The sequence below is a fragment of the Equus asinus genome, chromosome 21 (assembly GCF_041296235.1).
Source record: "Equus asinus isolate D_3611 breed Donkey chromosome 21, EquAss-T2T_v2, whole genome shotgun sequence".
NCBI lineage: Eukaryota > Metazoa > Chordata > Mammalia > Perissodactyla > Equidae > Equus > Equus asinus.
In genome coordinates this window covers 64,140,339-64,168,005 of record NC_091810.1, presented here as the reverse complement: position 1 = coordinate 64,168,005, position 27,667 = coordinate 64,140,339, and the positions used below count along the sequence as shown (strand labels likewise).

Genomic DNA, 27,667 nt, shown 5'->3' with positions numbered 1-27,667 from the left:
CCCTTTATCATTATATAATCAATGACCTTTTGTCTGTGTTACAGTTTTTGACTTACAGTTTATTTTGTCTGATGTAAGTATAGCTCCTGCTCTCTCTTCCTTTCCATTTGTGCAGAATATCTTTTTCCATCCCTTCACTTTCAGCCTATCTATGTCCTTAAAACGAAGTGAGTCTTTTTGAGGCAGCGTATATTTTAGTCTTTTATTTTTAATATTTTCCCCACCCTATGTCTTTCGATTGGAGAATTTAATTCATTTCCGTTTATGGTAATTATTGATAGATAAAGACTTATTACTGCCATCTTGTTAATTGTTTTCTAGCTGTTCTGTAGTTCCTTTATTCCTTTCTTCTCTTGTTGTCTTCCTTTATGATTTCATGATTTTCCTTAGTGGTGTTCTTAGATTCTTTTCTCGTTATCTTTTGTGTATCTACTATAGGTTTTTGCTTTGTGGCTACCCTGAGGTTTACATAAAACATCTTGTAGTTACAGCAGTCAACTTTAAGCTGATAATGTCAACTTTAAGCTGATAATTTAACTTTGATCACATGCAAAATCTCTACTCATTTTGTCTCCCTCATTTTATTTTATGAATGTCTCAATTTGTGTCTTTTCATATTATGTATTTTAACAAGTTGTTGTAGCTATCGATATTTTTAGTATTTTTGTCTTTCAAACTTTATGCTAGAGTTTAGTGATTTAGACACCGTTATAGTACTAGAATATTCTTATTTTGATTATATACTTATCTCACCAGTGAGTTTTATCTTTTCATATGTTTTTATGTTGCTAATTATTGTCCTTTCATTTCAGCTTGAAGAACTCCCTTTAGCATTTCTTCTAAGGCAGATCCAGTAGTGATGAACTCCTTCAGAATTTCTTTTGTCTGTGAAAGTCTTGCCTGAAGGATAGCTTTGCTGAGTAAAGTATTCTTGGTTGGCAGTTTTTTTGCTTTCACCACTTTGGATATATCATACTACTCTATTCTGGTCTGAAAGATTTCTGCTGATAGCCTTATGCAGGTTTCTGTGTATGAGATAAATTTCTTTTGATGCTTTCAGAATTCTCTCTTTGTCTTTGATTGTTGATGGTTTTATTATAGTGTCTCTCAGTGAAGTTCTATATGGGTTGAATATGTATTGGAACCTATGAGCTTTCATGTACATGAATGTCCATCCATATCTCTCCCCAGATTTGGGAAATTTTCAACCATTTTTTCTTTAAATGAGCTTTCTGACTCTTTCTTTCTTCTCCTTCTATGGCTCTCATAATGCAAATATTGTTCCCCTTGATGATGTCGCATAATTAATATAAACTTTTTCACTCTTTTTTTTCTTCTCTACCTTGATAATTTCAAACGACCTCTTTTCTATTTCACAGATTCTTCTGCTTGTTCAAGTCTGCTATTGATGTTCTCTACTATACTTTTCATTTCATCATTGTATTCATCAGCTCCAATATTTCCCTTTGGTTCTTTTTTATGGGTTTCTATATCTGATGAACTCCTCCTTTTGTTCATATATTGTTTCCCTGATTTTTTTGAGTTGTCTACCTGGGTTCTCTTGTAGCTTGCTGAGCTTCCTTAAAAGAATTATTTTGAAATCTTCGTCAAGCAGTTCATAGATCTATATCTTTATGGTCAGTTGTTGAAAATAATTGTGTTCCTTTGGTGGTTGTGTCGTGTTTTGTTGATTTTCCATGTTTCTGTTGGCCTTGCATTCATGTTGCCCCATTCAATGGACTGGTTTTGGTGGGGAAAGACCTCCACCTGCAGGTAGGTGTGAGGGTGCCGGCTGGATAGGCTGTGGCAGTTCTTGCCCCAGGGAAGACCAAGAGGTGTAGTCTCTGTGCAGCGTAAGTAGCTGAGTTTAGTGTTGGTGAAGATTGCAGGAGTCCTCCAAGCCCAAGGCAGCAAGCATGTACAGGACTAGTGAGGGCTGTTGGGGACCTCCTGATCTCTTTTTTTCTCCCATGGGGAATTGTTGTGGCCAAGGGGGATCCCCTTGGCACTGGGTTCACCTCATGGACACCCTCTTAGTGGTGGTGGTAATGGTGGGTGCCCATAGATTGGCCATGGAGCTGGGACTGGACTTGCAAAACAGCTATGAAGCCAGGGTCTGGAGTTTAGACACACATAGGGTGGCTGCAGAGCCAGAGTCGGAAGTGCAAGTACTCACAGAGCAACAGTGGTTCTGGGGTCCAAAGTATTTGTGGGATTAGGAGGAGCATGGCAGCCCTGGTCCTGGGGCAGTGCAACAGCAACTCCTTCTTTTGGGGGGTGCAGCAATGTCTCCTTCTGCAAGGGATCTTTGGAAGTGATGGCTTTTGGTTACCTCAGTGGCAAAAGCTGCTGTTGTCCTCTGTGGAACAGGCCACTGGGGTCTGCACTGATAAACACTACAAGGTCCTCCTTTGTGAAAGCTTCAGGGAATCTGTGGCTGTCATGGGGGCTGTCGAGGTCCTCCACAGAGCGGGCCACTGGGGTCTGCGATGGCATCCAATATATGGCTGATAATGATAGCCTCCACCCTTCTTTGTTCCTAGCTGTCTCCAGATGTCTCAGCTAAGCCTATCTCCCTAGTGATCCTTTCTGTGTGGTTATTCCCCATTCTTTTGCTCTGTTGTGCTTCTATAAGATCTTAATTGTACTCGAGCCCTCCCAAGGATATTTTCCTTTATGGATTGCTGTCTGTTCCTTGTTTTTTCTTGGGAGAGACTGGGATATTCTACTATGCCATCTTGCTGATGTCACTCCTCAGAATACTTTCTATCTTGTTCTAATTTGCTTTTCATTTTTGAGCTTTTTGCTATTTAGCTTATCTTTTATTTTATCTTGATAATCACTTTTGACATTCAACAACTTAAATAGTTCTTTTATCATAGGTTGTACTGTTTACTCATCATAGCTACCTTGTGACATAGATATATTGTTATCCCTGTTTTACAGATGAAGAGACTAGATCACAGAGAACATAAGTCATTTGCCCAATCAAGGTTGCATATTTAGTTAGTATGGAACTAAGATATTCAAACACTGGCAGTATGATTCTAACATATACTCTTAACCTCTAGGTTATACTTCCTTTCAGGCTGCTTTGGCTTGTCTTAGCCCTCTGAAGATACTCTTATTTCTGTTTCCTGTGGTATTAGTTCCTTCGTTTGTTTATTTTGATGCTTAGCTTTCATGTTACTTACTTTTCTCAAATGTTTGGTTTTTGGGTGTGTAGTTATTTATTTATTTTTTCGAGGAAGATTAGCCCTGAGCTAACATCTGCTGCCAATCCTCCTCTTTTTGCTGAGGAAGACTGGCCCTGAGCTAACATCCATGCCCATCTTCCTCTACTTTATATGTGGCATGCCTACCACAGCATGGGCTGCCAAGTGGTGCCTTGTCCGCACCCAGGATCCAAACTGGGGAACCCTGGGCCGCCTAAGTGCGACTTGAGTACTTAACTGCTGCACCACCGGGTCGGTCCCTTTATTCTTGTATTTGATCGAGTCTGTCTAAAAATGCTACAGTGTTTGTATCTAGTGATTGTGGTAGGGAGAGTCATGACTTGCTGCTGGGAAGGATATATCAAACTGATTTTGTATATGAGGATATCCTGTTCATCTTCTTTCTGTCCAGCATTATTCTGCCTTTTGATTCATCTACATGTAGTGCAGATACCTCTGATTCTCATCACTTCCTTACTTGGCAATGGTAGGGGAACGGGATCTGCCTGCGTGGCTCTTCCTAATGCCATTAGTCTGAGGATTGCTGCAGGATTCTCTCCTGTCCCCCATAACTGCTTCATACTTAACATGGAATATCCCTGAAATTGCCTCCTCGCCGCCTGCCACCCCCCCCCCCCCCAGTAGTTTGTAGTTTACTTCTGGTTGCAGTTTGGGCTGTAGTTTCTTCTCATTTATCGCTTGTCTTTCATTGATTAAATTTTTCATTCCTTTAGGTCATATTCTTGTTTTACAATGTTATGGTTTATTCTCTTATAGTTTTAGTGCTGTTATAATTTATTCTTTTTTTTAGAATTATTATATTGAGGCCATGTTGGCTTATAACATTGTGTAAATTTTGGGTGTACACTATTATATTTCAGTTTCTGTATAGACTGCATTATGTTCACCACCAATAGTCTAGTTTTCATCTGTCACCATATATATGTACCCCTTTATCCTTTTTGCCCCCCCCACCCCCTTCCCCCTTCCCCTCTGGTAACCACTAGTCTGTTCTCCTTATCTGTGTGTTTATCTTCCACATATGAGTGAAATCCTATGGTATTTGTCTTTATCTGACTTATTTCGCTTAGCATAATACCCTCAAGGTCTATCCATGTTATTGCAAATGGCGTGATTTTGTCTTTTTTATGGCTAAATAGTATTCCATCATACACACACACGCACACACACCCCTTCTTTATCCATTCATCCGTTCATGGGCACTTGGGTTGCTTCCACATCTTGGCTGATATGAATAATGCTGCGATGAACATAGGAGTGCATAAATCTTTTTGAATTATTGATTTCAAGTTCTTTGGATAAATACCCAGTAATGGAATAGCTGGATCACATGGTATTTCTATTTTTAATTTTTTGAGAAATCTCCATACTGTGTTTCATAGTGATTGCACCAGTTTGCATTCCTATCAGCAGTGTTCAAGGGTTCCCTTTTCTCTACATCTTCTCCAACACTTGTTATTTCTTGTTTTGTTAATTACAGCCATTCTGACAGGCATGAGATGATATCTCACATAGTTTTGATTTGCATTTCCCTAATAATTAGTGATGTTGAACATCTTTTCATGTGCTTGTTGGCCATCTGTATATCTTCTTCAAAAAAATGTCTGTTCATCTCCTCTGCACATTTTTTGATCAGGTTGTTCATTTTTTTTTGTTGAGTTGTATGAATTCTTTATATGTTTTGGAAATTAATCTCTTGTCAGATATATAATTTGCAAATATTTTCTCCCAGTTGATAGGTTGTCTTTTCATTTTGTTGGTGGTTTCCTTTGCCATGCAGAAGCTTTTTAGTCTGATGTGGTCTCACTTGTTAATTTTTTCTTTTGTTTCTCTTGCCTGAGTAGACATGGTATTGAAAAGATACTGCTAAACCGATGTCAAGGAGCATACTGCCTATATTTTCTTCTAGGAGTTTTATGGTTTCAGATCTTACATTCAAGTCTTTAGTCCATTTTGAATTAGTTTTTGTGTATGGTGTAAGATAATGGTCTACTTTCTTTCTTTGCATGTGGCTGTCCAGTTTTCCCAACACCGTTTATTGAAGAGACTTTCCTTTCTCCATTGTATGTTCTTGGCTCCTTTGTCGAAGATTAGTTGTCCATAGATGTGTGGCTTTGTTTCTGGGCTCTCAATTCTTTTCCATTGATCTATGTGTCTGTTTTTGTGCCAGTACTGTGCTGTTTTGATTACTCTAACTTTGTAGTATATTTTGAAGTCAGGGAGTATGATGCCTTTATTCTTTATTCCTGTAATTTTTAGGGTTGTAGGTTTGGAGGTGATTGTGTTGAATATGGTCCTTTCATTTTGATGCTATCTTCTGTCAGTGGTTCTTAATCTTTTCACAGCCATTGACTTCTTTGATCATTTGATGAATTCTATGTATGGTCACCTTTTTTTTTTTTTTTTTTTAAAGATTTTATTTTTTCCTTTTCTCCCCAAAGCCCCCCGGTACATAGTTGTGTATTCTTCGTTATGGGTTCTTCTAGTTGTGGCACGTGGGACGTTGCCTCAGCGTGGTCTGAAGAGCAGTGCCATGTCCGCGCTCAGAATTCGAACTAACGAAACACTGGGCCGCCTGCAGTGGAGCGCGCAAACTTAACCACTCGGCCACGGGGCCAGCCTCTCGGTCACCTTTTTTTATATGCAAATACATAGCGATGAACCACCTGTATCTCAAGCAATGGCCAAATGTTAATTTGAGGATTATTTGTTTTGTGGGTGGGTGTGGTTTCTCACGGGGAAGGGGTTTTGTTTTTTGTTACGTTAGAGGTATAAGCCTGTTCCTTGGAGAATAATTTGTTATTCAAGTTTGAGGAAAATTGCTGTAAAAGATATATTTAGCCATAGAGTTAAATAGAGAGACATTCATTTTTAAAATATTAGAAAGATGGAGCTATTTCTTTCTAGTAAACAAAGTTTTATAACATTTCTTTTTTTCCTGTTTTTCCTAGGTTTAACTATAGATCAACACATCATCTTGCGTCTCATGGGTTCTATGAATTTTTAAATTGGTTTGATGAAAGAGCATGGTATCCACTAGGAAGAATAGTAGGTGGTACTGTAAGTATATTTGCAGTTATTTATGTTAATCATTAATTTTTATGGTTATTTGAGTGAATTATTAATTGCCAAGATAATGGAGATTCTTGAAAGCTTTGTATAGTTAACTAATACATTTTTCTTTGGCTGATTATCCAGTATTTAATTTACTAAATCTCTTTTCTTGACACTTCCCGCCCCTCCTACAAACCTGTTTTTGTGTTATCTCACACTAGCCACTATCTCTGACAAGTGGTGGGGGCTGAGAGGGGGATCTCTTGTCATAGTATATCTTAAGTTCAGGTTATGTGTTTCTGTTTTGTTCTATAGCAACTTTATTGAGAAAACATGTTTTGGAAGGAAATAGGAATTTGGAAGAATTAGATAATCCTAATTTTCAAGTCCCAAATCTGTTGTAAATTACTCCAGGTAATTGAGTATTGATAACAATTTATGAGGAGTTATTATATCCATAAGATAACGTAAGGGAAAATATTTTTAGGATTTGGGATGTAAGGAGAACATTGAAGAGAAAGTGAAAGACAGACACCTATTTGGGAAACATTTATGCTTAGTATTTTTTTTCTCAATCAATTTTGTCAGAGGTTTATCAGTTTTATTAGATTTCTTAACCCAAAGAAACTTTGACTTTGTTGATTACCTCTATTAAATGTTTGTCTTCTATTGTATTAATTTCAATTTATTTCCTTCCTTCCACTTTCTTGTTTATTTGGATTTTTTTTTCTGACTTCCTGATACAGTTTGCCCAATAATTTTCAACCTTTCTTTGTTATCACTGTTTTCATTTTCAAGTTATAAATTTCCCACTAATCACTGTTTTAGCTACATTGCATTGGGTTTTATTTATTTATTTATTTATTTAATTTATTCAACCTGAGCTAGCATCTGTGCCAATCTTCCTTTATTTTGTATGCGGATTGCCACCACAGCATGGCCGCAAAGTGGTGTAGGTCCGCACCCTGGGACCAAACGTGGACCACCAAAGCAGAGCATGCCGAACTTAACCAGAAGGCCATGGGGCTGGCCCCTGCAGAAGTTTTCACATGTAGTATTTTCATTATCATTCAAGTCACAATGTATTTTAATTTCCCCTGATTTCTGGATTATTTAGAATTGTATTTTACGGTTAAACATAAGAGGATTTCCCAGTTATCTTTTTTTTGCTTTATATTTCAAATATATTGTGGTTAGAGAACAAATTCTATAATGTCAATACTTTGAAATTTGAGACTGGATTTTTGTGGTCTAGGATATAGACAAATTTTATAAATGTTCTCTATGTGTTTGGAAAGAATATGTTCTCTGTGATAGTAAGATGTTCTGTTTCTAATCTGGGCATCTTCTTATCTTTGATGCAAATAGAGATAAAGATACAAGGAAAGTAGTCATGATGCTCTCCAGGGCAAATCAGAAAGATATTAAATAGTAAGAAATGTGGTAGATGGCTGTTATCTGCACTTCTTGTGGTGCTAATATTGTCATATACCTTATTGTATTAATATTTGATGACTATCGTTTGTTTCCTAGTGTGTTTATAACTTTTTATCTTGACTTCATCCTCAGTGGAGGCTTGTTTCTGAGGCTTCTGGTGTCCTGGTGTTTGAGACCATCCCTATAATAATGTTTCTCGTTTGCATTTGTTTCTATTCAAAGCTTTGTAAATAAGACAGGAGTTCTTTATTGTTTCCCTTGATGAATGGGTAGAATTTGTCTAGTCTAGTTTCATAAATAGCTAGCCCTGGTGGTCTAGTGATTAAGGTTCAGCACTGTCATCGCCACAGCCTGGATTCATTTCCTGATCAGGGAAACCACACCACCCATCTGTCAGTTGTCATATTGTGGTGGCTGCATGTTGCCGTGATGCTGAAAGCTGTGCCACTAGGATTTCAAATACCAGCAGGGTCATCCATGGTCATCCATGGATAGGTTTCAGCGGAACTTCCAGACCAGGACAGACTAGGAAGAAGGACCCACTTCCAAAAACTGGCAATGAAAACCCTACGAATAGCTGCAGAGCGTTGTCTGATACAGTGCTGGAAGATGAGAGGATGGTGCAAAAAGACTAGGCAGGGTTCTACTCTGCTGTCCACAGGGTTAGCCAGGAGTCGGAATTGACTGGATGGCACTACCAACAACAAAGTTTTGTAAACGGGCCCTGGTTTTGTGCTGGGAATTAGGCCTTTTCTCTGATCACTGTGTTAAGTCATAATCCCCTATCTAAAGTTCCTAAGATGTATATCAAGCCTGATGTGGTTTTTTTTCCCCTCCCTTTTGGGCTCCAGTGGCATCAGTTCCTACTTTGAATTTCCCCTTTATTTTTGGCATCTGGAGGGTTCCCTGTCTTTTGAGCTTAAGTAATGCCTTTGTTGTTGGGTGATTTTCTTTTGTTTGGTTAGGCTTTTTTGGTCTTTTGATCCAGTACTTCTGTGTATTTTGGCTATATTTTGTAAGTCAGCTCAGTCTGCCATATTGTCATGGATGTATTGACTTACCTTTAGAGGTATTTTCAAAGTCATATCCTTTTGTTTTGAATATGGCTGACAAAATCCAACACTGGGACCTGGTATTATCATATGTGAAATAGAACAAAATTTTAATTTTTAGCACTAGTGATAATTCCCACACTTTTTTCCACCTTCCTTTATTCCATTCTGCTTCCATGAATACAATAGGTATTTAGCATCCATTTTGTGCTAATGATTGTCCTGGATGCTGATGAAATTTTTCCTGCTATTTTGGATCTTATATTCTTGTGACAGTGTTTAGTTAATAGACAAATAAAAAAGGTAAAATAAATAGTATGTGAAATGTTGATAAGTGCTATGGAGGAAAAGAAAGGGAGTAGGTTGAAGACCATGAGGAGTTTGCAATTTTAAATAGTACAGCTTGGAAAGAAATTTATAACATTCTTTATAGTTTCAATGATGGAGAAAGAAAAGAATCTTTTAGGATTTAGCTAAGGATGGAAATGTAAATACAGTAGGACCCCCTTATCCACAATTTCACTTTTCACAGTTTCAGTTAGCTGTGGTCAACTGCAGTCTGAATATATTAAATGGAAAATTCCAGAAATAATTCCTAAGTTTTAAATTGCATCCTGGTCTGAATAGCATGATGAAATCTCACATTGTCCTTCTCCGTCCCACCTTGGATGTGAATCATTCCTTTGTACAGCGTATCCACACTGTATACCCTACCTGTCCATTAGTCACTTAGTAGCCTATTCAGTTATCAGATCACCTGTCGCTGTATTGCACTGCCTGTGTTTGAGTAACACTTATTTTGCTTAATAAATGGCCTCAAAGCTCAAGAGTAGTGATGCTAGCAGTTTGGATATGCCAGTGAGAAGCCATAAAGTAGATTCCTTTAAGTACAAGGGTGAAAGTTCGTGACTTAATAAGGAAAGAAAAGAAATTGTATGCTGATTTGCTAAACATTGTAGCTGAGGTTGCTAAGATCTACAATAACTTTTATTATGTTGTTATAATTGTTCTATTTTATTATTGTTAATCTCTTAGTGTGCCTGATTTATGAATTAAACTTTATCAAAGGTATGTATGTATAGGAAAAAACATAGTCTATATGGGGTTCAGTACTATCCTAGGTTTCAGGTATCCACTCACGATGTTGGAACATATCCCCTGTGGATAAGGGGGGACTATCATACATGTTTTAATCACTGATGAATAGCTCAGAAATAATGTCCTATTTACTGTTCTTTGAATCCTCTTAATAAAGGTTTCATATTCCACTTTTAGAGAGTGAGGGTGAGGAGTACAACTATTAATTGGCCTCTTCTAGACTATTATTTCCCTTCCATCCTTAAATACTTTAGGTGGTTTAAAAACATTCAACCTTCCAGGAGTTCCAAAATATTATCTTTGAATTCACCAAATGACTAGTCTTTCTTTTCCTAGCTAGAGTTGTTTACTTTCCAAATCTTGGCTTTGAAAGGGAAAAATCATTTATAAATACCACTTAAATAATATTGCATATAACTTTTCTTCATCTTCTCTCCTTTTCTCATTCTCTTATACATACACAAATTATCAGCAAAATTGGAGCATGTTAAAACACCAAACTTAAGTGTAAGTTAGACTAGGACTCTGTTTTATAGTGAAAAAACAGTTAATGGGATCAATAAGAAAGTTACCTATGGTTTTCCATTGTTAAACATTTTCAATTTTGATCATTCATTCTATCTGATCTTTTATTTAAATATCTATCTCTCCATATATGTGCTTTTTCGTGGTATCCAATCCAAAAGAACATTTAATTTTGTAGTGTGTGAGGAAGGCAAACTGTTTTGAGATCTTATTCTCAAACTTACAGTAAACAATATGTAATAATACAGAAAAGAACTTATGTTCATGTTTTCCTGCCTCACTGTATATGTAATTAAAATTTTCGATGTTTTTCTTCCTAGGTTTACCCAGGGTTGATGATAACAGCTGGCCTTATCCATTGGATTTTAAATACATTGAACATAACAGTTCACATAAGAGATGTATGTGTGTTCCTTGCACCAACTTTTAGCGGCCTTACATCTATATCTACTTTTCTGCTTACCAGAGAACTTTGGAACCAAGGAGCAGGACTTTTAGCTGCTTGTTTTATTGCTATTGTACCAGGTTACATTTCTCGGTCAGTAGCTGGATCCTTTGATAACGAAGGCATTGCTATTTTTGCACTTCAGTTCACATACTACCTTTGGGTAAGTAACACTTAATGTTTTGCTGCTATTAATACGCATGAACTTTCTCCTAAAATGCTATTGGTTGTACACATTTATCTTTTATCAATTATAGTTGCATTCAGAGCTCTCTGTTACTATTCATAATAAATTTAATAATGAATAACATTTAAAAATGGTACTGTTCTCTCTATTATATATATATGTATGTACATGTATATATATAATTTTGACAACAATCTTGTTACACCTATTTTACAGACAATGATAATATCCTTACTTTATAAGTCATAGCTCCAAAAAACAAGGTATTGATTTTTTTTGTTTCTTTTTTGGAGAGGAAGGGGGTCAGAAAGACTTTGGAAAGTTGAAATGTGGTTCAGTGGCTTGAGATTTTGAATTCTGTTTGTGAAACTGGCATTATTTTGCTGTTGCCAAGTTTTCTCCTCCCAATCTATATACCTTTTATTTCCTTTTCTTGTCTTATTGCATTAGCTAGTACTTCCAGTACAGTGTTGATAGGGGACAGGCTTGCCTTGTTCCTGATCTTAGTGGGAAGGCTTTAAGTTTCTCACCATTAAGTATGGTGTTAGCTGTAGATTTTTTGTAGATATTATTTATCAAGTTAAGGAAGTTCTGCTATCTTTCCAGTTTGCTAGGAGATTGTATTGTGAATGGATGTTGAATTTCGTCAAATCCTTTTTCTGTGTCTATTCATACAGTTACGTGATCTTTTCCCATTGACCTTTTGATGTGATGAATTATGTTAATTAATTTTCAAATGTTGAACCAGCCTTTCATACCTGCGATAAATCTTACTTGGTTGTGATATATAATTCCTATAATACATTGTTGGATTTGATTTGCTAATATTTTGTTGAGTTTTGCATCTGTGTTTATAAGAGATTATTGATCTGTAGTTTTCTTATGTCTTGTTTGGTTTTGGTATTAGGATAATTCTGGCCCTATAGAATGAGTTAGGAAGTATTCCCTTTGCTTTTATTTTCTTAAAGAGATTGTAGAGAATTGGTATAATTTCTTCCTTAAATGTTTGGTAGAAGTCACCAGTGAACTTGAACTGGTGCTTTCTGCTTTGGAAGTTATTATTACTTCAATCTCTTTAATAAATACAGGCTTATTCAGATTGTCTATTTCTTTACATGTGAATTTTGGCAGATTTTGTCTTTCAAGGAATTGGTCCATTTCATTTAGGTTATCAAATTTGTGGGCATAGAATTGTTTATAGTATCTCTTTATTACCCTTTTAATTAATGCCCATGGGATTTGTAGTAATGTCCCTTCTTTCATTTCTAATATTTCTAATTTGTGTCCTCTTTTTCTTAGCCTGTTTAGAGGCTTATTGATTTTGTTGATCTTTCAAAGAACCAATTTTTGGTTTCATTGATTTTCTCTGTTGATTTCTTGTTTCAGTTTCATTGATTTCTGCTGTAGTTCATATTTCTTTTTTCCTACTTCCTTTGGATTTAAATTGCCCTTCTTTTTCTGGATCTTTCTTTTCTGCTATATGCATTTAGTGCTATGAATTTCCCTATAAGCACTGCTTTCTCTGTATCCTACAAATTTTGATAAGTTGTGTTTTCATTTTTACTTAGTTAACAGTATTTTAAATTTCTCTTGTGCTTTCTTCTTTGACTCATGTGTTACTTAGAATTATGTTGTTTAATCTCCATGTATTTTGAGATTTTCCAAGTTATCTTTCTGTTACTGATTTTTAGATTAATTCCATTGTGGGCTGAAAAAACACATTATGTGATTTCTGTTCTTTTAAGTTTGTTAAGGTGTGTTTTGTGGCCCAGAATATGATTTATCTTGGGACTGTTCCCTGTGATCTTGAGAACAAGGTGTATTCTGCTATTCTTAGATGAAGCAGTCTATAGATGTCCATTATATCCACCTGATTGATGATGTTGTTGAGTTCAACTACATCCTTACTGATTTTCTGTCTGCTGGATCTGTCCATTTCTGAGAGAGGGGTTTTGAAGTTTCCAATTGTGATAGTGGATTCTTCCAATTCTCCTTGCAGTTCTATCAGTTTTTTCCTTAGATAGTTTGGCACTCTGTTTTTAGGCACATATACTTTAAGAATTATGTCTTCTTGGAGAATTAATCTGTTTATCATTATGTAATGCCTTTCTTTATCCCTGATACCTTTCATTGCTTTGAAGTCTGCTCTGTCTGAAATTAATATAACTACTGCTTTCTTTTGATTATTGTTAGCGTGGTATATTTTTTGTCATCTATTTATTTTTATTTTATTTTTTATTTTTATTTATTTATTTATTTTTGAGGAAGATTAGCCCTGAGCTACTATCCCTTGCCAATCCTCCTCTTTTTGCTGAGGAAGACTGGCCCTGACTAACATCTGTGCCCATCTTCCTCTGTTTTATACATGGGACACCTGCCACAGCATGGCTTGATAAGCAGTATGTAGATCTGCACCTGGGATCTGAACCAGCAAACCCCAGGCCACTGAGGCAGAGTGCACGAATTTAAGACCTGTGCAACTGGGCCGGCCCCATCCTCTATTTATTTTTAATCTGTATTTGTCTTTATGCTTTTTAAGAAACACAAAAGTGGTATTGTCTATAGTTTTGTATTCTTTATTTTCTTCCAACATATGAGTCTGAACCATTGCAGGAGTGTGTTAGCTGGCACCTTAATTACCTTTTAACATTTTTTAAAATTTAACCTTTAAAAATTGAGATAAAATTCACGTGAAATAAAATTCACCACTTTAACCTTTTTAAAGTGTACAATTCAATTGTTTTTAGTATCTTCTATTTTTAGTATATGTGCTGCCAAAGCAAGCACAAGTATCTTCTATTATTTACAGACATTTCTCCCTAAAGAAATCCTATACCTCCCAATTCCCACCCTCCCTCCATTGATTTAATTTCTGTCTCTGTAGACTTACCTGTTCTGGACATTTCATATAAATAAAACCCACGTAAGATCCCACATAAAATATATGAATTTTTATGTATGATTTCTTTAGCTTTACATAATCATTCATGTCTTTGACATGTATCAATACTTCATTCCTTTTTATGGCCGAATAATCCATTGTATGGATATGTCATATTTTTTAATCCTTCATCAGTTGATGGACATTTGAGTTGTTTTTGTGTATTAGCTATTATGAATAATGCTACTAACATTTGTGTACAAGTTTTGGTGTTTACATATGTTTTCATTTCTCTTTAGTATATACCTAAGAATGGAATTATTGGTTCACGTGGTAACTCTGTGATTAACCTTTTTGAGGAACTGCCAGACTCTTTTCCCACAGTGTTTGCACCATTTTACATTCCCACCAGCAGTGTATGAGGGTTTTAATTTCTCTAAATCCTCACCAATACTTGTTTTTTTCTGTTTTTGTTGTTACTTTTCTGTTGCCTACTGGTGTGAAGTGGTGTCTCATATGAGTTTTTTTTAATTGTTGTAAAATATACATAACATAAAATTAACCGTCTTTAACCATTTATAAGTGTAGAGTTCACTTCTACCCATTACACAATAACTCCCCATTCTTCCCTGCCCCAGCCCCTGGCAACCACCATTCTACTTTCTGTCTCTGTGATTTTGAGTACTCTAAGTATCTCATGTGAGTGGAATTACATAGTTTTTATCTTTTTGTGACTGGCTTATTCACTTGATATAAAGTTCTCAAGGTTCATCCATATTGTAACATATGTCAGAATTTCCTTCCTTTTTAAAGCTGAATAATATTCTTTGATATTTATATACCATATTTTGTTTATCCATTCATCCTTTGATGGACACTGGGTTGCTTTCATGTTTTAGCTGTTGTGAATAATGTTGCTGTGCACATAGGTGTACAAATATCTCTTCGAGACCCTGCTTTTAATTCTTTTGTGTATATACCCAAAAGTGAAATTGCCAGATTGTGTGGTAATTCCATTTTCAGTTCTTTGAGGAACCACCATACGTTTTTCCATAGCTGCTATACCATTTTACATTCACATCAACAGTACACAAGGGTTCCAGTTTCTCTATGTCCTCACCAATACTTGTTATTGTTTTTTTTTTTTTTTGGATAGTAGCTTTCTTAATGGTTGTGAAGTGGTATCTCTTGTAGTTTTAATTTGCATTTCCCTAACGATCTGTGATGTTGAGCATCTTTTCATGTGGTTAATGGCCATTTGTATATCTTTGGAGAAATGTTTATGTAAGTCCTTTCCCCATTTTTGAATCTGGTTGTTTTTTGTTGATGAGTTTTAGGAGTTCTCTATGTAATAGATGATAATCCTTTATATAATCCTCTGTAATGTATAATAATCTTCTATATAATCCTTTAAAGATACATAATTTGCAAATTTTTCCCCATTCTGTGCATTGCTTTTTTTTTTACTGCTGATACTGTCTTTTGATGCACAAAATTTTTAATTTTTCATGAAGTCAAATTTGTTTATTTTTTCTTTTATTGCTGTGCCTTTGGTGTCATAGTCAAGAAATCATTGCCAAATCTAATATCATGAAGCTTTTGCCCTGTTTCTTCTGAGATATTTAGGTCTTTTTGTATAAGGCATTAGGGAAGGGTCCAACTTCATTATTTTGCACATGGATATCCAAGTTTTCCAGTACCAGTTGTTGAAAAGACTGTCCTTTCCCCATTGAATGGTCTTGGCACCCTGGTCAAAAAGCATTTGACCATATATACAAAAGTTTATTTCTGGGGGTTCTATTATGTTCCTTTGGTCTATCTGTAAGTATGTCTTTATACATTTGTAGTAAGTTTAAAATCAGGAACTGTGTGTCCTTCAGTTTTATTTTTCTTTTTCAAGATCCTTTTGGCTATTAGGGGTCCCTTGAGGTTCCATTTGAATTTTAGGATGGGTTGTTTTTACTTCTGCAAAAAACAACACTGGGATTTTGATACAGATTGCTTTGACTCTGTAGATTACTTTGGGTATTGTCATCTTCCCAATATTGTCTTCTAATCCATGAATGAACATGGGATGTGTTTCTATTTATTTATGTCTTCTTTAATTTCTTTCAGCGATGTTTTATAGTTTTCATTGTACAGGTCTTTTACTTCATAGTTAATCCATAAGTATTTTATTCTTTTTGATACTACTATTACTTGGGATCTTTTGGTAATTTCCTTTTCAGATTGTTCATTATTAGTGTATAGAAATGCAGCTGATTTTTGTGTGTTGACTTTGTATCCTTTTACTTAGCTGAGTTCATTTATTGGCTCTTTTTTTTTTTTTGGTGGGGAAGATTGGCCGTGAGCTAACATCTGTTGCCAATCTTCCTCTATTTTGTGTGTGAGATGCTGCCACAGCATGGCTTGATGACTGGTGTGTGGGTCCATGCCCAGGATCCAAACTGGCGAACCCTGGGCTACCAAAGCGAAGTGTGTGAACTTAACCACTATGCCACCAGCCTGGCCCAGCTCTTAATATTTTATGTGTGTGTGGAATCTAGGGTTTTCTCCATATAAGGTCATATTACTTGCAAACAGTGGTAGTTTTACTTCTTCCTTTCCAATTTGGATGCCTTTTATATTTTTTCTTGCCTAATTGCTCTGGATAGAACTTCAAGTACTATGATGAATAGAAGTGGAGAAAGTGGGCATTCTTGTCTTGTTCCTAATCTTAGAGGAAAATCTTTCACCATTGAGTGTGTTTGCTGTTTTTCATATATGGTTTTTATTATATATTATATATTGATATATATGTTATTAAATATGTAATGTGTGTTTTATATTATAGATTAGTACATAATATATTGTGTATTAATATTATTTGTATATTTATTAAACATGATATTTCTCTGTTGGATGCAGGTATTCCTGCAGTAGACAGGAAAGGCTCATGAGTACAGTATTCCTCAAGTTCTTGCATGTTTAAACCCGTTTTTTTATAGCCTCATACTTGAGAGTTTGGCTGGATATAAAGTTCTAGATCATATGTCCTTTGCTTGAATTTTTTCAAATTGTTGTACCACCATCATTTTATTTTACTTGTTACTGTTAAGAACCTAATTGATTAGCAGACATTTGGATCTATTCAAAACATCTGTGAAACATTTGCTCCACGCCATAAGGTTCTTGACTTTTGGTCCTGTCCAAAATGTCCATAAGACATTTGGACATCCAAAACATCCATGAGCATATTTCGTCCAAGCCAGATGGTTTTGGACAGGACCAAATATCAAGGACCTTTGGGCATGGACCAATTGTCCTACAAGGGCCTAATTTTATGTTTTTCGTAAGAAATCTGGTCTTTTTTTCCTGAAGTAATAGAGGATTTTTTCCTACAGCATTAAAGTCTAATAAATTTCTTAGAATATGTCCCAAAGTTAACCCTTCTGGTAATGATGGCCCCTTTCAACATGTAGATTGATTATTTTTTATTCCTGGAAAGTTGTCTTTGGTTAGTTTTAAATATTAGTTTGTTTCACTGTTTCATTTTCCTTGGATCTTCTTCCTAACTTGTACATCACTTTCTTTATGACCCTTTCTTTTTCTTTCTCTTAGCTGTTTTCCTTCCTCTCCTTTTAATATGCTGCTGAATTCTGTTTGCTAGTATTTTGTTGAGAATTTCTGCATCAGTGTTCGTAGGTGATATTGCTCAGTAGGTTTTTTTGTAGCATTTTTGTCTGGCTTTGATATCAGGTTAATGCTGGCTTCATAGAATGAGTTAGGAAGTCTTACGTCCTCGTCAGTTTTTTAGAATAGTTTGAGAAGGATTAGTGTTAGTTCTTTTAATGTTTTGTATAATTTACCAGTGAAGCCGTCAGGTCTAGGACTTTTCTTTGTTGGGAGATTTTTTGATTACCAATCCAATCTGCTTACTATTCCTAGGTCTATTCAGATTTTCTATTTCTGTGTGATTTAGTATTGATAGGTTTTATATATTTATAGGAATTTGTCCTTTTCATGTGGGTAACCCAATTTGTTGGCAATACAGTTATTCATAGTACTCTCTATAATCCTAATTTCTGCTGAATTAGTAGGAATGTCCCCGTTTTCATTTCTCATTTAGTAATTTGAATCTTCTCTCTTTTTTTCTTAGGCCATCTAGCTAAAGGTTTGTTGCTTTTGTTAATCCAAAAAAGAAAAACCAAGTTTTTCTTTGGGTTTCATTGCTTGGTTGGGGTTTCATTGATTTTTCTTTATTATTTCTCTATTCTCTGTTTTATCTCTTTATTATGTCCTTCCTTCTACTAGTTTAGGTTCAGTTTGTTCTTCTTTTTCCAGTCTCTTAAGTTGTAAAGTTAGGTTGTTAGTTTGAGATCTGCTTTTTTTTTTAATGTATTTGTTTATAGTTGTAAATTTCCCCCTTAGCACTGTCCCTTTAGTTTTGGTATGTTATGTTTTCATTTTCATTCATCTCTAAATTTTTTCTTATTTTCCTGTGATTTCTTCTTTGATACATTGGTTGTTTAATTTCCACAAATTTGTGTATTTTCTAATTTCACTTCTGTTTTTTATTTCTAACCTCATTCCATTGTGATCAGAGAAAATACTTTGTATAGTATCTTTAAATCTATTAATAGAGACTTAATTTGTAGCCTAACATATGGTGTATCCTGGAAAATGTCCTATGTGCATTTGAGAAAAATGTGTATGCTGCTGTAATGTTGGGTAGAGTGTTCTGTATGTCTCTTAGAGCTAGTTGGTCTGTTGTGGTCCTCCATTTCTTTGCATATCTTCTCTCTGGTTCTCTCAGTTATTGAGAGTGAGATATTGAAGTCCCTAATTATTATTGTAGAACTATCTGTTTCTCCTTTCGTTTCTGTCAGTTTTTGCTTCATATAATTTGATGGCCTGTCATTAAGTGTGTAAATGTTAATTGTTATACTTGCCGTGCTGAAACTTTTATTAATATATTGTCCTTTTTTGTCTCAGCCTTTTTTGATTTAAAGTCTGTTTTGTCTGATAATAGTATAGTCACCCTTGTTCTCTTTTGGTCACTATTTGCATGGGATATCTTTTTCCATCCTTGCACTTTATTTGTGTCTTTAGATCGGAAGTGAGTGTCTTGTAGACACCATATAGTTGAACCATGTGTTTTTATCCATTATGCCAATCTGTCTTTTGATTAGAAAGTTTAATCTGTTTATATTTAAAGTGCTTATTAATAAGGAGGGTCTTGTTTCTGTCATTTTGCTATTTGTTTTCTGTATGCCTTGTAGCTTTTCTGTCCCTCATTTCCTTCATTGCTGTCATCTTTTAGTTGATATTTTTTGTTGGGAAATATTATAAATTCCTTTCTCATTTCCCTTTGTATATATTCTATAGCTATTTTCTTTGTGGCTTCCATGGAGGTTACATTTGAACATCCTAAAATTATGATACTCTTATTTGAATTTATACTAGCTCATCTTCAATAATATGCAAAAAACCTGCTTCTTAAAGCTCCATTCCTACCCCTTTTGGTTGCTGATGTTACTAAATTACATCTTTATACATTGTATGGGTGCAAAAACATAAACTAATAATTCTTTTAAATGTGTTAGTCTCTTAAATTATGTAGAAGACAAAATTTGGAATTACAAACCAAAGTTATAGTAATACTAGCTTTTACTAGCTTTTAGACTATTTTTTATTTTTATTATTATTTTGTTTGCCTATTTGGGGTCCTTTGCATTTCCATATGAATTTTGGGGTCAACTTGTCCATTACAACATTATTTTTCTTTGTGACATAATTTTTTTTATTAGCTCAACAGATAGTTTTGTAGAATACAGTATGGATCAGGTGCTGTTTTATATGTTTGATCATATAGGGTTAAATGAAGCTGATGACCTAGTAGGAGAAATTATGGATGTCATAATGCTTTTAAGGATTGTAGAGTGACAGAATGATAAAGCATCCTCACTAAGGACTGAGAGATTATGTAGTGAGTTTTTCATGTGTTCTGTTTTTTAAAGCAAGACATTTAACATAAACTAGGTTTAAAGTGGAAGCAGCCCTAGTATTTGAAATCAGAATACTTGGGTTTGAGTTCTGGCATAAAAAAAGTTATTTTCTGACTCATGGCAAGGTGTTTGATGCTTCTTATCTCATTCAGTTTTCTTATAAATAAAATATAAAAAATGTTTTGGCTACAGAGTTGTAATAGATAATTAACATTTATTTAAAGTTGGATCATTACCAATTGAAAATAAAAATAACAGTTCTAACTACTCTGAAAAGTTGTTAGCAAAGTGAAGTTATGAACTTGAAAACACTTTATCCTGTGTAATCTCTAAAATGTAAATTAAGTTGTCTACTGATTCCTCATCTGGTGTTTATTTTTAAGACACTGCTTAATCTCTTTCGTTTAGTTGTTAAACCAACTGTTTAACCTCTTTTAAAAGATACATATTTTTAAAATTTAAAAGATTAAGTATGGGGCCGGCCCGGTGGCACAGCAGTTAAGTTTGCACGTTCTGCCTCCCAGCAACCCAGGGTTCACCAGTTCGGATCCCAGGTGTGGACATGGCATCGCTTGGCAAAAGCCAGGCAGTGGTAGGCATCGCATATATAAAGCAGAGGAAGATGGGCACGGATGTTAGCTCAGGGCCAGTCTTTCCTTGGCAAAAAGAGGAGGATCGGTAGCAGTTAGCTCAGGGCTAATCTTCCTCAAAAAAAAAAAAAAAAAAGATTAAGTACTCTGGGTCGCAGCATTATTTTCAAAGCACTGTCGATGGACATTTTTAAATACGCTTTTGGATTCATGTTCTATAGAGATTCTACCTTTTTTCGTCAGAATCGAGTGGTTAAGAGTACAGTCTTTGGAGCCAAACTGCCATGGTTTGTTTTCCTCTTTGAATTCCAGCTCTGTCCTTGTGGGTTGTTTAAACCACTCTATGTCTATTTCGTCAACTGTAAAATGGAAGTAATAATAGTACCTACCTCATATGATATAAACAAGTTTATATATTTACATAAATATATATGTAAATAAAATAAATTTATATAAAGTTATAGAACATTGTGGGAACACAGAAGGTGATGAGAACATGTTTGTTGTTACTTCTGTTGTTACTGTTCACCAAAAACAAAGCTAATGCAGATGAGATAGTACTTGGAACAGTGCTTATCAGATTGCCTCCTATAGATTTTTTTTTCAAGTTGGGAAGAACTGACATCTTAACAATATTTAGTCTTCTTGTCATAAACATGGACTGTCTCTCCGTTTATTCAGCTTTTTTTTTTATTTCTTTTAGCAGAGTTTGGTAGTTTTCCACATATGAATTCTATACATACTCTGTTAGATTTATACCTATGTATGTATGTATTGCTGTGGTAATAGGCATTGTGTTCTAAATGGTACTGTATATTTTATTTTAAATTCCAATTGTTTTTTGCTAGTATATAGGGACTCAGTTGAATTTTGTATCCTACAGCATTGCTTATTATCAGCCATTAGTTCCAGTAGTTTTTTTTTTTAATTCTTTGGGATTTTCTACATAGACTGTCACGTCATCTGCAAACAAAAACAACCTTCTCTTCCCAATCCGTATACTGTTTCTTTTTCTTTTATTATTGCATCAGCTAGTACTTCCAGTTCAATGTTGAAAAGGAGTATTGAGAGGGGACATCCTTGCCTTGTTCCTGATCTTAGTGGGAAAGCTTTATTTTCTCACCGTTAAGTATGATGTTAGCTGTAAATTTTTTGTAGGTATTCTTTATCAAGTTGAGGTAGTTCCCCTCTGTTGCTGCTTTACTTAGAGATTTTATCTTGACGGAGTGTTGGATTTTCTCAAATGCTTTTTCTGCATCTATTGATAAAATTGTATGATCTTTTTCCTTTAACTTTTTGATGTGTTGGATTACATTGTTTTTCAAATGTTGAACCACCCTTGAATACCTGGTTATATTCCACCTAGTCGTGGTGTGTAAGTCTTTGTATTCATTATTGGATTCAGTTTGCTACTATTTTGTTGAGAATTTGAATGTTTGGCAGAATTCACCAGTGAAACCATCTGGGCCTGGTGTTTTCTGTTTTGGAAGTTATTAATTATTGATTCAATTTCTTTGATAAAAATGGCCTATTCAGATTATCTATTTTAGGGTTTAAAGTTTCAATTCTAATTTGCTATGCTTTTTTTGTGTATGGTTTGACCCATTGTTCAAACATCATATAACTCCATTGTAACTAATTCTACCTTTAGGTTAAGTTTAGGGACAAACTTAGCAAAGGAGAAAGAAATGATTTTAATTCTGTCAGAACAAGTGTCATCTTTCCTACCCAGGCCTTTACCATATTCCCTCAGAATAGGAAGATCTGAGCTAAACTAAACTTTTCCTTTGTCCTATTAATTAGGTAGTAGTAAACCTTCTGTGCTTTGTACTCATTAAGCAGTAGTAAGCTACTAAACAAATATAACCAAATTAAGGACGATTACAAAGCTGGAGCAAAAAGGCTTGTGAGATACACAGGTGTGACTGATGGCCATACCAAGTTTGATCTGTCCAGTGTTTTTTGTGGATAGGTACCAGCTTATTCTTGCTTTGAAGAAAGGTTATAATGAAAGTGAAATTAAGGCTCACCTTTTAAGATTCTTTTTGTTGCCCACTAGGTAAAATCTAAACTAGCATTTTCTAACTGCCAGCCTATAGGACTTTTTTGTTCTAAAACTTTTATTGGGTCTTTGATCATGCTTACTAATTTTTGTTGCAAAAATATTATAATTAGGGCCTGGCCCTGTGGCCGAGTGGTTAAGTTCACGCGCTCCGCTGCAGGCGGCCCAGTGTTTCGTTGGTTCGAATCCTGGGCGCGGACGTGGCACTGCTCATCAGACACGCTGAGGCAGCATCCCACATGCCACAACTAGAAGGACCCACAACGAAGAATATACAACTGTGTACCGGGGGGCTTTGGGAAGAAAAAGGAAAAAAATAAAATCTTTAAAAAACAAAATTAGAATTAAATTACAGAAAATTGAGTAAATACAGAAAAATTACTCGTAGTTCTAGCACCTTTAACTAGACATTTTGATATATTTTCTATCTGTATTCATTTTCCCACACATGTTACTATTTCCTCCTATGCATAGTTGGTAATTGTTTGCTAAGTACAATTCTGTATCCTGCCTGTTTTATTTAATGTATCTTTGCTTGAGTAAAGAAGAAGGCAAGAGATCTCTCTACCCTGCCTGGCAGCTGGTTAATTCTAAAGATGCTTGTCTTTACCTTTCCCTTTTCTAGCAAGCCATCCCATTTTGTAGGATCTCTTAGAAAGGAGTTGCCTTCCTGACAGGTTAATCTTTTTTTTATTTTTTGGTTTTCCTCTTTTTTCTTTTTAAAACAGCTTTACTTAGGTATAATTTATGTACGATAGAATTCACCTATTTTAAGTTTTATGAGTTTTAGTAAATTTGTAAATTTCTGTAACCATCATGGCAATTCAATTTTAGATCATTTCCATCGCTCCCAAAAGTTCTTTCGCTTCTGTTTGCAGTCAAGCCCCACTTCTTGTCTACCCATCTCTAGACCCAGGCAACCACTCATATGCTTTCTATTTCTAGAAATTTCATGTAAATAACATCATATAATATATATTCTTTTGTGTTTATCTTCTTTTGCTTACCATGTTTTAGTGGTTTATTCATGTTGTGGCCTGTGTCAGTAGTTTACTTCTTTTTATTGTTGAGTAAGATTCCACTGTGTGGATATATACCACATTTTGTTTAACTGTGTATCAGTTGGTAGACATTTGGATTTCCAGATTTTGGTTATTATGAGTAATGCTGCTATGAATATTAGGTACAGGTGTTTGCGTGGACATATGTTTTCATTTTTTCTAGGTAGTAAATAGCCAGGAATAGAATTGCTGGGTTGTGGATTTGGTATAACTCCTTAAAAAGCTATCAAACTGTTTTCCGAAAGTTTGTTTCCAAATTTTTCATTCTAACCAGCATTATATGAGGGTTCCAGTTTTTCCACACTCTTGAAAACATTGGTTTCATAAGTTTCTGATTAAAGCCATTCTAGGGGGATAGTCTAGTAATATCTCATTGTGATTTTAATTTGCATTTCCCTAATCACTAATGATGTTGAACATCTTTTTTCATGAGCTTATTGGCCATTCATATTCTCTTCTTTGGTGAATATTTACTAAAATCTTTAATTCATTTTTAGGAGGGAAAGTGGTCTGTCTTGTAATGGAGTAGTAAGATTTCCTTTATTTGTTCTGGATATAGGTCCTTTGTTGGATATGTGTTTTGCATATATTTTCTCCCAGTCTGGCTTCTCTTTTCAATTTCTTAATAATCCTTTGAAGAACAAAAGTTTAAAATTTTGATGAAGTCTGATTTGTTATTTTTTTTCCTTTTATGGATTGTACTTTTGGTGTCATATCTAAGAAACTGTTACCTAACTTAAGGCCACAAATATGTTCTCCTATCTGTTTTACTCATGAAGTTTTATAATTTAGCTATTACATTTGTCTATGATCCATTTAGAGTGGATTTTTTAATATGATATGAGGTAAGGGTCTAAGCCTCCCACTCCCCTTTTTTGGACACATGGGTATTCAGTTGTTGTTCAGGCATTATTTGTAGAAAAGACAATCCTTTCCTGCTGAATTGATATCTCTGTTGAAAATTAATTGACCGTAAGTTACGGGTTTATTTCTGGACGACTGTCTTCTGGTCCATTGATCTATATGTCTATTCTTACACCATTGGCACACTGTCTTGATTAATGTAGCTTCATAGTACATTTTACAGTTGGGAAGTACTGTAGATTGGTGTTTTTTTTAAGATTTTATTTTTCCTTTTTCTCCCCAAAGCCCCCTGGTACGTAGTTGTGTATTTTTAGTTATGGGTCCTTCTAGTTGTGGCATGTGGGATGCCACCTTAGCATGGCTTGATGAGCAGTGCCGTGTCCATGCCCAGGATTCGAACTGGCAAAATCCTGGGCCTCTGAAGCAGAGCGCACGAACTTAACCACTCAGCCATGGGGCTGGCCCCCATAGATTTTTATGTATTGATCATGTATTCTGTGACCTTGCTGAACTTGCATGTTAAATTTTTTTTTTTAAGATTCCTTGGCATTTTACAAGATCATGTTATCTGAAAATAAACAGATTTGCTTCTTCCTTTGCAATCTGTATACTTTTAAATTTTTTTCTTGCCTGATTGCACTGGCTAGAACCTCTAACAGTATTCAGTAGAAGCAATGAGAATGGACATCCTTTCCTTCCTGATCTTAAGGGGAAAGCAAGTTAGTTGTAGGGTTTTTGTAGATGCCCTTTATCATAGCTTAAGGAAGTTTTCTGTTTTCAGAATGTGTAGTAGATTTTGTCAAATGCTCTTTTTGTGTCTATTGAGATGATCATATGGTTTTGTCCTTTATTACATTAATTCAGACTTTCTCTACCTAGGTACTGTTGACATTTTGGGCCAGGCAATTCCTTGTTGTGGGTGATGTTTTGTGTATTGTAAAATGTTTTAGCAGCATCCCTTGCTTCTATACACTAGATGCTAGGAGAACACTTTCCCTATTCCCCAGTTGTGACAACCGAAAATGTCTCCAGGCATTGCCAAATGTCCCTTTGGGGTGCAAAATCACCCTCAGTTGGGAACCACTACATTAATTTATTTTCAGATGTTAAAACAGCTTTGAATTCATGGAATAAGTTCTATGTGTTCATGGTGTATAATCTGTTCTTTATACATTGCTGGTTTGTATTGCTTATATTTTGTTAAGAATTTTTGCATCTATATCCCTGAAGGTTATTGACCTATAGTTTTCTTTTCTTGTGGTGTCTTTGTCTAGGTATGGTATCAGGGTTATACCAGGCTCCTAAAATAAGCTAGGAGAGTGTTTCTTCCTCCTCCTCTGTTTTCTGAAAAGATTGGCATTGTTTCTCCCTTAACTGTTGGGTACTTTTCACCAGTACCCTGGGAAGATTTTTAATTACTAATTCAATTTTTATTGACATAGTTCTCCTCTGATTTTGTTTCTTCATGAGTGGTTGGGTAAAGTACATCTTTTCTGAAATTTTTCCATTTCATCTAAATGATCTAAATTGGTGGCACAAATTGTTTATAATACTCTCTTCTAATTCTTTTAATTTCTGTACATCTGTAGTGATGTCACCTTTCTTATTCCTAATATTGGTCATTTGCATCTTCTCTTTTTTCTTGGTCAGTCTAGCTAAAGTTTATCCAATTTTTCTTTCATTGATTTTTCTCTATATTTGTTTTCTATTTCATTGATTTCTTTTTTTTTTTTTTTCTGCTTTATCTCCCCAGATCCCCCAGTACATAGTTGTATATCTTAATTGCAGGTCCTTCTAGTTGTGGCGTGTGGGATGCTGCCTCAATGTGGCCTGACAAGCGGTGCCATGTCCACACCCAGGATCCAAACTGGCAAAACCCTGGGGCCCCTGCAGCGGAGCATGTGAACTTAACCACTCGGCCATGGGGCCACCCCTGATTTCTTGATCTTTATTATTTTCTTCTACTTTGTATTTGGTTTGCTCTTTTCTAGCTTCTTGAGGTTGAAGCTTAAGTTATTTTAGCAATTTCTACTTTTCTAATGAGATTTAATGCTATACTATAATCATTGCTTTAGCTGTATTTTATATATTTTGATATGTTTTCATTGTCGTGTAAAGATTTTTTCTAATTCATGATTTCTTCTTTGACCCATGAGTCTTTGGAAGTGTGTTGTTTGATTTCCAAATATTTGAGAATTCCCCGGCATTCTTTCTCTTGTTGATTCTAGTTCTTTCGTTGTTGAAGAATTCTAATTTAAGCATTGCAATATCATCATGTCAAAGACTTGAGTTCAAAAACCACCCATCCACACTCACCACCTGTTGGCCTTTCTCCTCCCCACTGATGGCTAGTACCTCAAGCTAGGAAACTAGAAGTTCTCCTCAGTTTCTTTTTCTCTATTTCTCTCTAGTTCCAGTAGCTCACCAAAAAATAGTGATTTGGGCCTTGAACATAACGTCTCCTTTCTATCTATAGTCCTGCTATAAATTTGGACCTCAACACTCACTTAGTCTATTATACCAGCCTCTTAATTTGTATTTCTGTTACCAAGGGCATTCAGGATTTATAAGGACCTTTTGGCACTCATTGTCTATATTCACCATGTGGTCTCTGTCATATTGTGCTTTGACTATAGTTCTCGCTTTTGTGTCTTATCTCTCCAGTTGGAGCAGGACTGAATTATAACTTGTGTCCAACATAGGCTAGCAAAATTTTTTGTATATTATTAAATACTGAGGAATATGTTTGATTCACAATATATATTCTTTTCTCATTCTCAGGCCATACAGTTGCCTAATTTAGAGTCTGAGGAAATTTCAGGGTATGAACTGTATTTAGTGGTTATAAATATATATTGATTTTTTTTTGTAATAGATTGTAGCAGTCTGGGTCCAATCAATCACAGTAGGTTAAATAAGGGGAATTTTACTATGACAGAAGAGTGACTAAGATAGAAGGAACCTCTGTATGATACTGTAGGGCTGATGGAGAGTACCCAAGGAAGGACAAACTTGGAAAGGATTCAGATCTCTTTGGAGAGGGTGTGGTTCAACCCACCAGCAGCAGAGAAGTTTGATGGTTTGGCGAGGCTAGAGCTGGTTTGGAGCTGCCAGACAAGCAATAGACTACCCTCTGGAGTGTAGGTGTGTTCGGGGTGGGTTGCTGGTGACCTGTAGCATGGTGTGCA

General features: G+C 35.3%; 1 protein-coding gene across 1 annotated transcript in view; it reads left to right on the top strand.

Annotated features, from left to right (window-relative positions):
* The window catches only part of STT3B (STT3 oligosaccharyltransferase complex catalytic subunit B), a 110,134-nt gene that overhangs the window by 43,519 nt on the left and 38,948 nt on the right, over positions 1–27,667 (top strand). The window contains exons 2-3 of the mRNA XM_014840958.3: positions 6,188–6,296; positions 10,723–11,010. Of these exons, the coding sequence (XP_014696444.2) occupies positions 6,188–6,296; positions 10,723–11,010 (397 nt within the window). The remainder of the gene's footprint in view (positions 1–6,187; positions 6,297–10,722; positions 11,011–27,667) is intronic.